Below are 13,718 nucleotides of genomic sequence, written 5' to 3' on the forward strand. Positions count from 1 at the left end.
ATTTTTTCTTGAGCTTTTGGATTTAGAATGTTGAAATGTGCTGCTATTAAAAAAGAGTTCTTTAGAGATGTATCTTCAGAGCTATGTTGTTCTTTGAAAGCCCCTGCTTTTATATTATGTTTTTTATATAAAGTATTTTAACTATATATTATTGTTTACATTTTGGTTATCTGAAACCTTGAATTTATCCACAAACTGACAAAATAAAGATGAATAATTAAATCATATCTGTATTAGGTGTTCATTATAAAAAGGGCTTAGTGCAGTGTAAAGACAACAGTTTGGATTCAGAGAACTTGGGTTTGACTTGCAAATCTCACTTCATTCCTTTGTATCTTTAAACACGTCACATCATATTCCTCCTCTTTTTCCTCCTCTTTTTCATCTCATTTAAAATAGGCATTGTATTTTAATATATCCAGATCTATATTCCATTAATTTAAATGTTTATTCAAAAGTTTTGATTACAAGATGATGTTCTAAGTTGCACATTACATGCAGTGTACATTTAAGAGAGTTGTTTATACCAAAAATAGGTATTTTATTAACTTGTATATACCTTTTTTTTTGGGCTAGGAAAATACATAGAAAACTTGGATAGTATTACCTTTGCTGAAAGTTTTCTCAATAGCAAGGATCATGGAGGATTCCTATTTGTTACACCTACTTTTCAGAAACTTGATGATCTCCCATTACCAAGTAGCCCTTTTCTTTGTGGAATTCTCATCCAGAAGCTGGAAATTCCTTGGGCAAAAGTTTTTCCAATTCGCTTAATGTTGCGATTGGGAGCAGAGTATGGAGGTAAGTTTTGTTAATATCATCAAAGGATAAAGCTGAGTGCCAAGGATTGAAAGTAAAGTAGGAAAAGTTTAGTGAATTGAAAAAGGATACAATGACCAGTTAATAGTTCCTGTGTGGATGAACCACTTTCAAATTGTCAGTGCAAAATATAAACTTTAGACTACCTTCTACTGTTTTACTCAGTCTTTGCCATTTTATATAGATAGGTGTTTAAAATTTGTAATTTTAATATTACATGACAGAATTTAAAATTATAATTAATTATAAGATACAGTAATATAGCATTTTGAAAAATCTGCCTAAAAAATTTTGGCCTTCCTTTTATACCAGAGAAGAAGTCTAAATCTTTTTTTTTTTTTTTTCTTTCCTTTTTATGAGATGTTTACAATATCTGATTATAAAATTTGGGTTGATATTGTGCAATAAATATATGTATATATTTTATGCATTTCTGAATTTCTAAACTTTTTCTATGTGTTTGCTGGCTTTTGTGTGTCATTTGCAGCTTCTGCAAAACTAAAAAATTCCCATTAAATTTCTTACACTGATCCGTGGTATACTAAACTATGATGGGAAAAATCATTTTCCCCTATCAAATTTATGAGTGTTGTGTTTTTGTGTGCTCACTTTTGAGGGATGACCTATTGAATTGAGACCTCTTTGTTACTGAGCTATGTTGAATCAATATAGTTAATTCTTCCTCATTAGAAAAGTAAATTCTAATACATATCCTTGATCCATTCTAATTCCAATGGAAATTTTTCTTTTTGAAAATATCTGTCTCCCTATGTTTAGCCCAAAGTGATATATTTTATATGCTTAAATTTTGAAATAAAAGAAATTTATATCTTCTTTAAGAATTTTCTGAGAATTATGTAGATTTTCTTAAGATACTTGATGTCATGAAATGAGTCTCAAATTTTGAAAAGAACTACATGTTTTGTTGTGGTCATTTTTGATCATAGAAATGATTCTAATATTGTATATTTTATTTGATTTAATGTCATCTCTTTTCTCATGGTAATTGTTGGATGCATTGAAATGTATATGACTTATGAAATATTTGAAATTTACATCTAATGTAATCAGTGAGTGTTTGAGGAAGAAAAATTCAGTGCACAATTACCCATTATTTAAAGATAGATCAGTACAGTGGAGATATTTGAGTTTGTATCTATGAAAATATAATTTATTGTAGAAACTTTAGAAAATGTTTACCAATTAAAGTATACAAAAAAAATAACATCAAACTTTCAGTTTGAGTTCTTCATTCTATGAACAAAGGCTATATGCAGGATGTGCCATATTGAATCTGGTCCTTTCAGCCTTATCTTAAACATTGCCACCAAGGGATATTTTTGGTGAAGGCATATTTGTTCACTAATCACAAAATATTATAAATAAACTTGTATCTTAATCATTTTTGAGGTTGGGGTGGGGATTGGGGAAAGAGCAAGAGAATGGATTGGATGTCTGTGTCTGTGACTTCATCAATTTATAGAACTTCTTGTGAGGAAACTCCCTATACTTATGTGAATCAGCAAATGTTCTGTAACTTACAGTCATAAAGTGTTGCCTAGAGGGCTGAGACATCAAGTGAGGGTTACAGAGAGTCTGTATATGCCAGTTTTTCTTAATTCTAATGACAGCTCTTTATCTAGTGTACTGTGCTGTCTCTCTCTCTTATACTTTTAGTTTCTGCCATCTTTGGAGCTAATAAGTTCATTTACAAACCATTATATAAAGTAGGACTGTGTCATAAAATGACTTCTTGAAACTTCAGGGTTAATGCTAATATATGAATTTTGGTTAGCTTTATATGTAAATACTTTATGATTAAAATATAGGTATATTTTATAGTGTTAATATTTTTCTCATTCCTAGCCTCAATTTATATTAAGTTTTAACACTCCTGACAATATTATAGGACTATATCATGCTTTTGTATTTATTCTTTGTCATTAAGTTTCCAATTTTGTCTTCTGCATATAAACATTTGAAAATTGATATTGAAAAAATATTTAAAAATAAAGTCTGATATCTGAAATATGTAGTGAATTAAAATAAATGTGTGACTGAGAACCATTCCCCAAAACTTAATTGATAATATACATATATCCCCACATACATGGTTCTTTCCTAAGTTAAAGTTTAAGTGATGTGTAAATTAAACTAAGAAAAATGTCACTCAACATTAGTATTTTAGTTCCCTAATTTTCCATTGTGTTGTTTTATGAGATGGTCATTTTTGTATTTTAAATACGATTATACATATCTCATTTTTAGATTCTGTCTTCGTAATCCTTCTCAGATTTGCTTTTCTGAACTTCTCTGTTGCTGTGGAATATGTGGCAAATTTGGAACCAGAAGTTCTGGGATCAAATCCTTGCTCTTTCTATATGACCTTGGTTCAGTCACTATTCATTCTCTCTGGGCCCAAATTTGCTCATATAAAATGACTGGATTGGATTTAAATGCTTTTTGAGGCCCTTCTTGCTTTATTTCTGTAATTTTATGCTCTTTTGCCTGTATTGGGCTACAGTAATAACTTACCTATGTGTCTGTGGTCTTCTGATCTTGCCTAAAACTTCATAATATTTTAGGTTACTTACCATTTATGTTCAAGTCAATTACTTGAAGTGGGTATTATTGGCTGTGACAAGTCCTTGAGGAAGATGATTGCCTTCTTCTTCATTGTTATCAGGTCAACAAATAGCATGGCTTTATTCTCTGTCAGCAGGAAATTACCCATACAATTTATTTCTTCTTCCTCTGATATTTACTAGATCTCTTAGCTGATAGCACCTATGGCTCCACATTATCGTTACTTGGGAGAGGTGGCTGCCTTCTGTTCACAGTGTGGATCCTTTTCAAGTGTCTTCATGAGATATCTTTATTGGGTTTTTCAGTTCTGGTGTTCAGGTGCCCTTCTTTCACTTCTCTTGTGAAATTATTCCATTTTCCCAACTTTTTGATGTAGATAAAGCTTCTTTTCTTCTTCAGATACCTTTTCTTTTTGGATTACATATTTTTTAAACATTATTTTTTCTTTTGTAATATAGAGAGGTGTATTCTGAGAACCAAATGAAAAATAAGATATTTTAAAAATGTAGTACTATAGAAATACTTCTTTCCTTTCTCTTGATTTCTTCCTGTTTAATGGTTCTGCCACAGGACTAGTAACATGAAGTTAGGGGAATAGGACTCTCCTTTCATTGGGTGATGTTCTGCTATAGAAATAGTTCTTCCTTTCTTGTATTTGAAGAAGTTGGCAGCAGTTATGGGCCTTTCCAACTTTGTTGCTGAAAAAAATGTTTCAAAAGGTTTAGTGACATCCATAACTTTAGGAAGAAATTATTTAGATATTAAGTGTCTTAAAAGATTTTTTCATAACTTGATGCAAATATCTTTTGCTAATTTAATAGAAATTTTGTGTGAGACCAGTTTCTACTCATATTGTAATTTTTCAGCCTTTCAAGTCTTTAAACAGAACTGTTTTTGTGACAGTCCCACCAATCTGACCCAATCTATTTCAGAGGGTTTTTGTGCTTCCCTTTGGCAGTCTGGTGAAGTTTATAATTTATCAGAACAATGTTTTTAAATAATTGAAAAAAATTTAAATTTATTTTCACTAACTTCATTTCACTTAGAAGTTAGTGAAAATAAATATATGTTTTCATTTTCCCATTCCAGTTTATGGATCCCTGAAATCTAATCATCTGTGGAACCCAGGTTAAAAGTACCTGGTTTATAAGTTTGACTTGGTAACTCAGTAGTTCTATTTATAAAATAGAAATATAGTTTTAAAAAAGCCTTATTATAATCATTAATATCACTTTTCCTCACTCATGTACAGTATATCCCACACCTTTAACAAGTATCAGATGTCGAAAACCTCTTTTTGGAGAAATAGGACACACTATTATGAACTTACTTGTTGTGAGTAAAATTAATATTTTGCTTAATTTTACTTCTTCTTTGCACATTTTTACTTAGCAAGTGTCATGCATTTAATTTGTGGTTATAGTATTGTTTGGATCTTTTGAGATTCTGAAAATGAAATATGCTAAGTATTTTTTCAAATATGTGAATTGGCTTTATTTATTGTTCATTTAATAGTTCATTCAACTTCAGTGATAGAAGTTTTTCAAATGGGCCATATTTTGGAAAGCATTTAATAGAGGATTCTCTTGTCAAAAAAATTAAACATTGTCTAGTAGACTCATGGTCCATTTTGTATGTTTTGAGCTTTGAAGTTTCTCCTACCAGAAGAGAAAACTGAGAATGTTACTTGGGCACATGGGTTTCTATATATACAACAGCAGCAACATTTATGTAGCTCTAAAGTTTGTAGAATATTTTACTTATTCTACTGTCATTTGGACCTCACAATTATCTTGTGAGATAGGTGCTGTTATTACCCTCATTTCACAGAAGAAGAAACTGAAGCTCAGAAAGGTTGTTGAGTGACTTGCCCAGGATCACATAGGCAATACTCATTTCTGCAGCAGAATTCAAATTCAGGTTTTCCTGAATTCAACTTTCATCCGTCATGCCACCTAGCTTTCCTTTAAAAAACAGTGGCTAGTGAGTTTATGAAATTAAATAAAATTTGCTTATGAAAATATTTAACAATTCACTTATTTTCTTTTAACCTTGATCTAATGACAGCTTAATACTGTGCATGCTTCTTCTACCTATCATGTATTTTGTGTTCCATACTCCTATTTTCATTCCAGATAAACCTTTCTTCATATGGCTATTTCCTTCATGGTGGTGATAGGTAGCAGATAGAAATGACAGTTCCTCTGTCCCCAACTTGCCATAAGCACCAGCATGTGACATTTGAAGTAAAGTTATTTACTACATTAAAGTAGCCAGTAAAAAAGTTTGTAATTGTATTTTTAGGTGAACTATTTCATATTGATTTGTGCTTTACTTGTGTTTGTATACTCTGTATTAGGAATATATTTGTAAGGACACAATAATGGTGATTAGCAGTATACTATCAGCTTATTTTTATTATAGGACCTCCGAAATTATCAGTACACTTTGCATAATATAGAACAGCTGTTGATTCACATGGAAATGGGTAAAAGCTGCATAAAAATACCTCGAAAAAGATACAGTGATGTAAGTACAATTGATTTTTTAAAAATGTGGGACCTGTTTTAGTTATATAAATTTTATATTTACTTAGAATATTGCATGTCATCTTTTATACTCATTCAGACTGTACCTTCATACTCATATTTCACTGAATCTGTGATCTGCTTAGTACTCATAACTCCTTATTAGTGCTGATCAGACTTCTGCATTCCCAGAAATTCTTATTTATATCCTTCCTTAAATCCACTATAGAGAATATAGCCAAATAAGAGGTTGTCTTGGTTAAAAAAAAAAAAAAAAACATATCTTGTGTGTATCACTGTTTTAATATATGATCTTGTTTTTCCTCTTTCTCTACAAATTTATTTCTATCTTTTTTAGAACCTTTTTTTTTGTGCCACATTAAGGGAAGTTATTTTTAAAATATTCTAAGTAAATTTTGTTCTAACCAAAGCTTGCCAGTGACGAACCACTCTAGGAATGGGATTTCTTGAATTATTTTAATAAATGCAGAATATCTTATATTTTTATATTACAGGTGATGAAAGTTATAAATTCTTCCAATGAGCATGTCATAAGCATTGGAGCTAGTTTTAGTATAGAAGCTGATTCTCATCTAGTCTGTGTTCAGAATGATGGAGTTTATCAAACACAAGCCAACAGTGCAACTGGCCATCCTAGAAAAGGTAAGATTTTTTTTTTTAAAATCACATTTTAGTATGAAAACTTAATAAGACTTTTTGGGTCATTAGTCTTAACAGAGGCACTATTGCACAAGAGTTAAAATAAGATCTGGGATTTTTAAGTGATGAGTATTAACTAGGATCACTGTTCCATCAAAAAACAAGTTTTCTTCTTTGCTGCTCCCTCTTGCTGCCTTCTGCCACCTTCCTGCGGCTCCCTTCCCTTCCCCAGTTGCTAACTATTATAATCATATCTTGAAGACAGTGGTGAGTACTAATTGGGAAGTTGTGAATTCATTTTATAACATAATAAACATGATAGAACAGAAATCTATCTGGTCCAATATAGTTTTGGTGTATTTCTGCCTAAAAATAGAGATGAATTTGCTGACTTAGGTCTTATTATTTTGTTGCCTTATAATGTGTTTCTCTCCTGAGAACAAAAGTAGTATCATTGAAGGATACTGGATTGAATAAGGAGTTCCTTTCTTCTGTTCTCTGGATATGTGACCTTGGGGGAAGACATTAAGTCTTTTTAAATCTCAGTTTTTTCTGTAAAATGAGAGCATGACTTAACATTTCCTAAGGGTCTTTTAATTTCAAAATTTCCATTTCTTTGTGGTATGGAACATTTGCAGGAGAGACTATTTTCCTTACTCTAGAAATTTCTAAATTTAAATGTATATTCCAAATCCAATTCACTCAGGTTCATTCCTTTTTGTCCTCTAATATTTAGACCATATATTCTTTAATACATTGGAAATTAGAATTTCAGTGTCTCATATTTTTCCAATGATTTTCTGATTATATTATACAATCATACCTCTTTCTAACCATCATTTCCAGTAACTGAGGTTATCTGTAAAAATTAACTAAAACGTAATTCCCTTTTAAGCATTTCTCTTTTTCTGGGGGGTTTAAACATTTGTGGTAAAAATATTCTTAAAATGTATTAAATACAAACCAGAATATATTTACACCCTTTTCTTAAATAAAAATTTTTGGGATAATAAAATCATAAGCCTAGAGGTGGGAAGGACCTGAGAAATCATCTAGTGTATTTTTCTGTATGGGAAACTCAAGGCCCAGGGTAGTTCTATTTCCAAGGTTTCACAGGTCACACAGTTCACAAGGTAAGATGACTTGTACACTACATGTCAGAACTTTAATTTGAATCAAGTTCCTCTGATTCAAGCTAATTCTCACAGTTTTATACATTATACATTATACATACTGCCTCCTTAGAGGTCATTATAATAAAATTAAATATTGTACCTTAGGTGTAATAAAATGATGTTCTTGGGGCCTGTTGAGGAGTGATGGGTTGTTTGTCATTACACTAAGTGACCCCAGGCTGCTCATTTGATGTCTGAGGAGAAAGAGTAGTTTTTTTTTTTTTTTTTCCAGAATTCTAGGTCAGTTGGTTATCAGTTTTTAGTGTTATTAGTGTATCTTCTTGTAGCCCATATTCATTCCTCATTTATTGCTTCTGATCTTTTGATTAGAATTAGAATTTAAAAACTCAACTTATTAGAACTATGAATAAACTCAGATTAAATAGGTTCAGTGTGAGGGTCTTATTTATGAATAAAGGATTGATGTTGCAGAGAGGTTGAGAAGGCCATTTCATTGGAATGTTGAAGAGGGAATTGGTAAGAAAGTATCCTGCTTGGGGCAGCTAAGTAGTGTGGTGGATAGAGCAACAGCCCTGAAGTCAGGAGGACCTGAGTTCAAACCTGGTCTCAGATACTTAATACTTCCTAGTTGTGTGACCCTGGGCAAGTCACTTAACCCCAATTGCCTCAGCAAAAAAAAAAAAAAAAGGTATCCTGCTTCTCTGGCACTTTATGATGATATAAAGGGGACTCTGAGGCTCTTGAAGCAGGGCACCGTATTTGACAGTGATTATCAAGTTGGAAGACTTTATAGTGATTTGACAAGACCTTGTTTGTCATATCAGAAAACTAGCTACATTTGGAGAGGGTTATTTCTGAGTTAAACATTCACTTTTATGGCCATAGTTATTCACGGTGATTTCAAACAAATCATAGAGGACAAATGTTCTAGATCAGTGAATTGAACACCAGTAAAATAACACATCCTTGAAGTTAATGTCAGAGAATATTCCTTGCCAGATTTTTGTTTTTAAAGAAAATTACTCTAATTCCAAAGAGCCTGGTTTTTTAAAGAGATAACACTTTTTTAAATATGTGATTGTTGGCATCTATTGAACTAATCATGACCACCACCACTATTTTTAGTATTAATTGAGAAGACTTGTTTATTTCACTTTCACAGCATCTTTTATACATTGTTCCCTTCTCTCCACTACTGTATGCCCTCATCATCTCAAGCCTAGATTATTCCAATAGCCTGCTGGTGAGTCTGCTTGCCTTGTCTTTCCTCATTCCAGTAAACTCCATTCAGCCACTAAAAGGATTTTGTACATGTCCTTTTATGTTACTCACTGTGCCCCTCTCCACCATGCTTCTTGATCAATAAATTCCAGTGGCTATTCAAAAGTCTTCATAACCTACTCTCTCCTTTTTAGTCTTTTTACCTTATTTCAACCTACATATGCTTTATTCCAGTGACACTAGCCTCCTATTTTCTAAATATTCCATTCCAAAATCTTGGCTATGGGCATTCTTTCTGATAGTATCCCATGCATGGAATGCTCTCCTACCTTCACCTCTGCCTGTTGACTTACCTACTTTTAAATTCCATCTAAAACCATTCCAACTACAAGATGCCTTCCCCAACTCCTTTTAATCAGTGTCTTCCTCTGTTAATTATTCCTTATTTATATAGGTTGTTTGGGTTGGTTTGTTTGCATATTATCAACCCATCCTCCCCCAAACTGTGAGCTCTTTCAGGGTAGGGACTATCTCTTTTTGTATCCTTAGTGCTTAGCACAGAACTTGGCACATAGTAGGCACTTAATGCTTACTGAATGACTTCTTATTGTGATTAATACTGTTTGATCTGGCCAAACTGAATTATTTTCTGTCACCTAAAAACACAATACTTTATTCTATTTGGGGCTCACATTGTTCCTTTTGATTATAAGATCCTCATTTTCCTCTCTACACTTAAATTCTTACTGTTAAAAAAAAGCTCAACTTAAAAACAGACATTTATCCGTGACATTTTCTGTGTGTCCCCTTGTCAGAAGCCACCTTCCCTTCTAGCTCTTAGTATTTCTCTAATGCACTGATGAATTATTTTTCATTTTAGTTATCTATGTCTGTGTCATACCCCTTTGTTAGGCTGTAACATGCACAGAGAAAGCTTTGAAACTATTCATAATAGTAAGAACTAATATTTAGCTGAGAACACTATGTGAATATTGTCTCATTTGATCTAAATAACAACCCTGTGATAAAGATGCTATATTATATCTCTGTCTTAGAGATAAGGAAACAGGCTGAGAGGGGTTAGTGACTTACCCAGGTACCTAGCAAGATTTGAACCTATTCTCCTTGATTTCAAGTCCAGTGCTTTTACAGGGATGGGGGGAGATTAAAATTATGATTCATTTAGCATATGGAATTCCTGGATGTGGAAACTCCTTCTAATAGTGCACGTTGGCATCTTTAATGTGGTTTATAATCTTGGGAGTTGTTTAGAGCACTTAGAAGTTGTCAACTTAGTTGACGTGTCTGGGAGGACTCCTGAATCAATGTCGTCTCAGCTATGAGGCCAATTTTCTTTTTGCTGCCTAGAACATGTCTTTATACACGTGTATATGTATAATGTACATATGATTTAGCAAAGTAGTGAGACAATTTCTGTATCCCCTTTTACACTTTTTTGTTCTGTGCTATAAAAATGTTTTATTTTCTTTTTATTGTGTTATCTATCACATCTGCACTAACTTAGCATTCTCCTTCCTGAATATAAGCTGTCCCTCTTAACAGATATATGTATATAGTTCAGCAAAAATAAAATTGAACCAAAATAAAATTGAGACATTGGTCATGTAAAAAGAAAAAAACAACTGATAGGTATTAATTTTTCATAGCAAATTAGTAAATCTAATTAATGTACCTTGAAAAACCCATCAGTTTTCTGATTTTGTATTTCTTTTTTTAGTGACTGGTGCAAGTTTTGTGGTATTCAATGGAGCTCTAAAAACATCTTCAGGATTTCTTGCTAAATCTAGCATAGTTGAAGGTATGAACTTATTCAAGATTGTTTTGATATAAAAACGGACTCCAAAATTTCTAGAATTTTTTGAGGAAATATTTCAAAAGGCACCTAACATGCTGTTTAGAACCTTAACATTTTTCAGTGACTTTAGGTCATTTCTCCTGCAAAAGAAAATAGTATTGCTTTTTTTGGCCTAATGTTTAACAAACAATGGTTTCATTAAAGTAGGAATTTTTATCAGACTAGGAAAGTTATTACATTCCATATGCAAAGTAAAATATGACTTTCAAATACAATTTGAATTTGTTTATTGCATAATGGACAATTAGAAAAGAACATTTATTGATGGGAGAAAAGCTAAAAATTTCTTTAGAAAATAGTTGAGGTGCTTTATTTCAAGAATGATATTTACAATGAAGTTGTAGTAGGGAAAAGATAACATTAATTGGCATTAAGAATAAGTTTAGTCTTTTAAAAATTGTATGCCATTGTTTCACAAACAATAATTTTATAAGCATAAACATTTTAGTATATGGTTAAACGAACTCTGTTTCAGAAAGCTTTTAACATATAAATACTTCTGTGTTACTGAAATATAGTAATAATTTAATACTTATTTTTGTCATTACATTTAAAAGAATTTGAAATAGATGACTTTTTTCAAATAAACATTTTTATAGGCTGAGGTAGAGTTCTCACTGCAATTAAACTTTTACTCTATAAAATATTCATCTTGTTTCTTTTGTATATCAAAGAATTAAGAATTAAATGACTTGTGGACGTATTTTCAATTACAAGATCACTTTTTGCACATTAAAAAGTATTTTGATAATAGAAACCATTGTTTTACAATAATAAATCTCATTATTTAGATTTAAGAAATCTCTAACTTAAATTCTTTTATTTCTAGATGGTTTGATGGTACAGATAACTCCAGAGACAATGGAAGGCTTACGGCTAGCTCTAAGAGACCAAAAAGACTTTAAAATTACATGTGGGAAAGTAGATGCAGTGGACTCAAGAGAATATGTGGATATTTGCTGGATAGATACTGATGAAAAAGGAAACAAAGGGTAGGAATTTTTTTTAAATGTCATAGTTGAAATTAAAAGAAAATATAAGAGAAAATATTTAGTTTTTGACCAAAATTTTATATATAGGTAATATAACTAAACATTTAGATTAATGCCATCTTTTTAAAATTTGTTAATCCATTAAATCCCAGCCATATTCTTTTCATTGGTCTGTTATTAATTAAATTGGTCAAAGGTTAATCTGGTATTGTGGAGAATGACCAAAAAAAAAAAAGTTTAGGCTTGAACTTTTTGTGTTCAGTTGAAGATGATATAAAGAAATGTTTATATCATACCTCTATCCACATTTCCCAGGAATATTTGCTAAAAGAGAATTGTTTCCTAAATACCTTTTATATTCTTGCACTTATTCAGTAAATCTCCATCCTTTTTTTTTTTTTTTAAATAACTTTTTATTGACAGAACCCATGCCAGGGTAATTTTTTACAACATTATCCCTTGTACTCTCTTCTGTTCCGATTTTTCCTCTCCCTCCCTCTACCCCCTTCCCCAGATGGCAAGCATCCATCCTTCTTAAGACTTATTTGATGGGATTATTCATTGATTCCACTGATCAGCTTTGCTTTTTAAAAATACCAAATATTTTAATAATTACTGTTTTATAATAAAATGTGAGATATGTCATATTGCCAAGTCCCTTTTAGTATTTTTTTTTTTCATCACTTGTTTTGATAGTCATGGCATTTTGTTCATACATGTAATTTTTTCCCCTAATTTTTAAAAGTATTTCCTTTTTAATTGATAAATAATATATGTGGATAAAAAAAACTTTTCATTTTAGACTCATGGAGCTTTGGATTTGTAATTGACTTTCCAAGTCATCTAATCCAGTGCTCCCATTCTGTAGTTGAAGAAATCTAAATTCATATAGGAAAACTAATCTGTCCAAGGCCATATGTAGGCAAAGTGACAGAATTTGAGCTTAGGCCCTCTGACCCCAAAACCAATTCTCTCCTCTATATCATTATAATTCCATAATTTCTGATAATTTGAAAAATGTCCCTATTCTTATGAAATTCCTTTCTTACATTTAATTTTTTGTCTTTTAAAAAAATGAGATGAGCTAATAGTTTGTTAATTTTGTTAATTTTCATTAAAAATCAGCTCATTTTATGTTTTCAATTTAGTTTATCTTACCTCTGATTTTTAAAATTGTCCCTTTTTAACTTTATACATTTTTAAGAATTTTCTTTTTTTTTTTCTTTATATTATTTCTTTTTCCCTTCTTATGTGTATTCAATTGTATAAATTTTCTAAGAATTGTTTTAGGTGGATTTAATTATTTAGTCTTTAATTCACTTTTTATTGAATGTTTTTAGTCTGTATGTATAGATAGAGCTGCATCTTTTGTTCAGATTTCTATGTTAGAATTTTTGGTGGTCTTTACAGCATGTTTGAACATCTGGGGGCCTTCCACATTTATTTTTCTGTTCTTTGTGCTCAATCACATGATTTAAAATCAGTCTTAGGGAAACCTGAAAAAATATTTATTTTTCTAAGCCTCCATAGGTTTATCAAATCTAGCTTACCCAGCATTTTCTTTAAGTCTTTTTCCTTATTTTATCTTTTGGATTTATCTCTAATTTAGGAATCTTAAAGATGCCTAGAATTAGTATCTTGCCATATTGGGTTTTTTCCCCTATGCCATTCCATGCTAAAATCAGTACTGTTTATCTATGCCTTTAATCATAGTTTTCCTGCTTGTAATTTTAATGGAATCTGTTTGCTAACATACTCTTTCCTGTGACTTCAGTTCCCATTTTTTTCATCTTCCTTCTTGAAGCATACTCACATGATGAGTAGTCTTAGCAATGTGAGGAGTTCCACCAAGGAAGCAATTGATAATTTTCACCCATGCCTATCATTTTTCTGTTTACTT

At 31.4% G+C, this 13,718-nt stretch overlaps 1 protein-coding gene and 1 long non-coding RNA gene across 6 annotated transcripts in view; one reads left to right on the forward strand and one right to left on the reverse strand.

The window, feature by feature from the left end:
• ZFYVE16 (zinc finger FYVE-type containing 16) overlaps positions 1-13,718 on the forward strand; it is a 68,306-nt gene that overhangs the window by 44,234 nt on the left and 10,354 nt on the right. For 3 of the 5 annotated variants that reach the window (XM_051992726.1, XM_051992736.1, XM_051992746.1), the window contains 6 exons: positions 577-801; positions 4,658-4,740; positions 5,830-5,934; positions 6,449-6,596; positions 10,689-10,769; positions 11,656-11,818. In XM_051992726.1, the coding sequence (XP_051848686.1) occupies positions 577-801; positions 4,658-4,740; positions 5,830-5,934; positions 6,449-6,596; positions 10,689-10,769; positions 11,656-11,818 (805 nt within the window). Of the gene's footprint in view, positions 1-576; positions 802-4,657; positions 4,741-5,829; positions 5,950-6,448; positions 6,597-10,688; positions 10,770-11,655; positions 11,819-13,718 lie in introns of those variants that run through there. The other 2 variants (XR_007953065.1, XM_051992759.1) reach the window with 2 other exon arrangements.
• The window catches only part of LOC127559127 (uncharacterized), a 31,962-nt gene that overhangs the window by 2,854 nt on the left and 15,390 nt on the right, over positions 1-13,718 (reverse strand). Inside the window, exon 2 of the long non-coding RNA XR_007953068.1 lies at positions 3,414-4,103. This is a non-coding gene — a long non-coding RNA (uncharacterized LOC127559127). The remainder of the gene's footprint in view (positions 1-3,413; positions 4,104-13,718) is intronic.

This window comes from Antechinus flavipes, chromosome 1 (assembly GCF_016432865.1).
Source record: "Antechinus flavipes isolate AdamAnt ecotype Samford, QLD, Australia chromosome 1, AdamAnt_v2, whole genome shotgun sequence".
Lineage (NCBI taxonomy): Eukaryota > Metazoa > Chordata > Mammalia > Dasyuromorphia > Dasyuridae > Antechinus > Antechinus flavipes.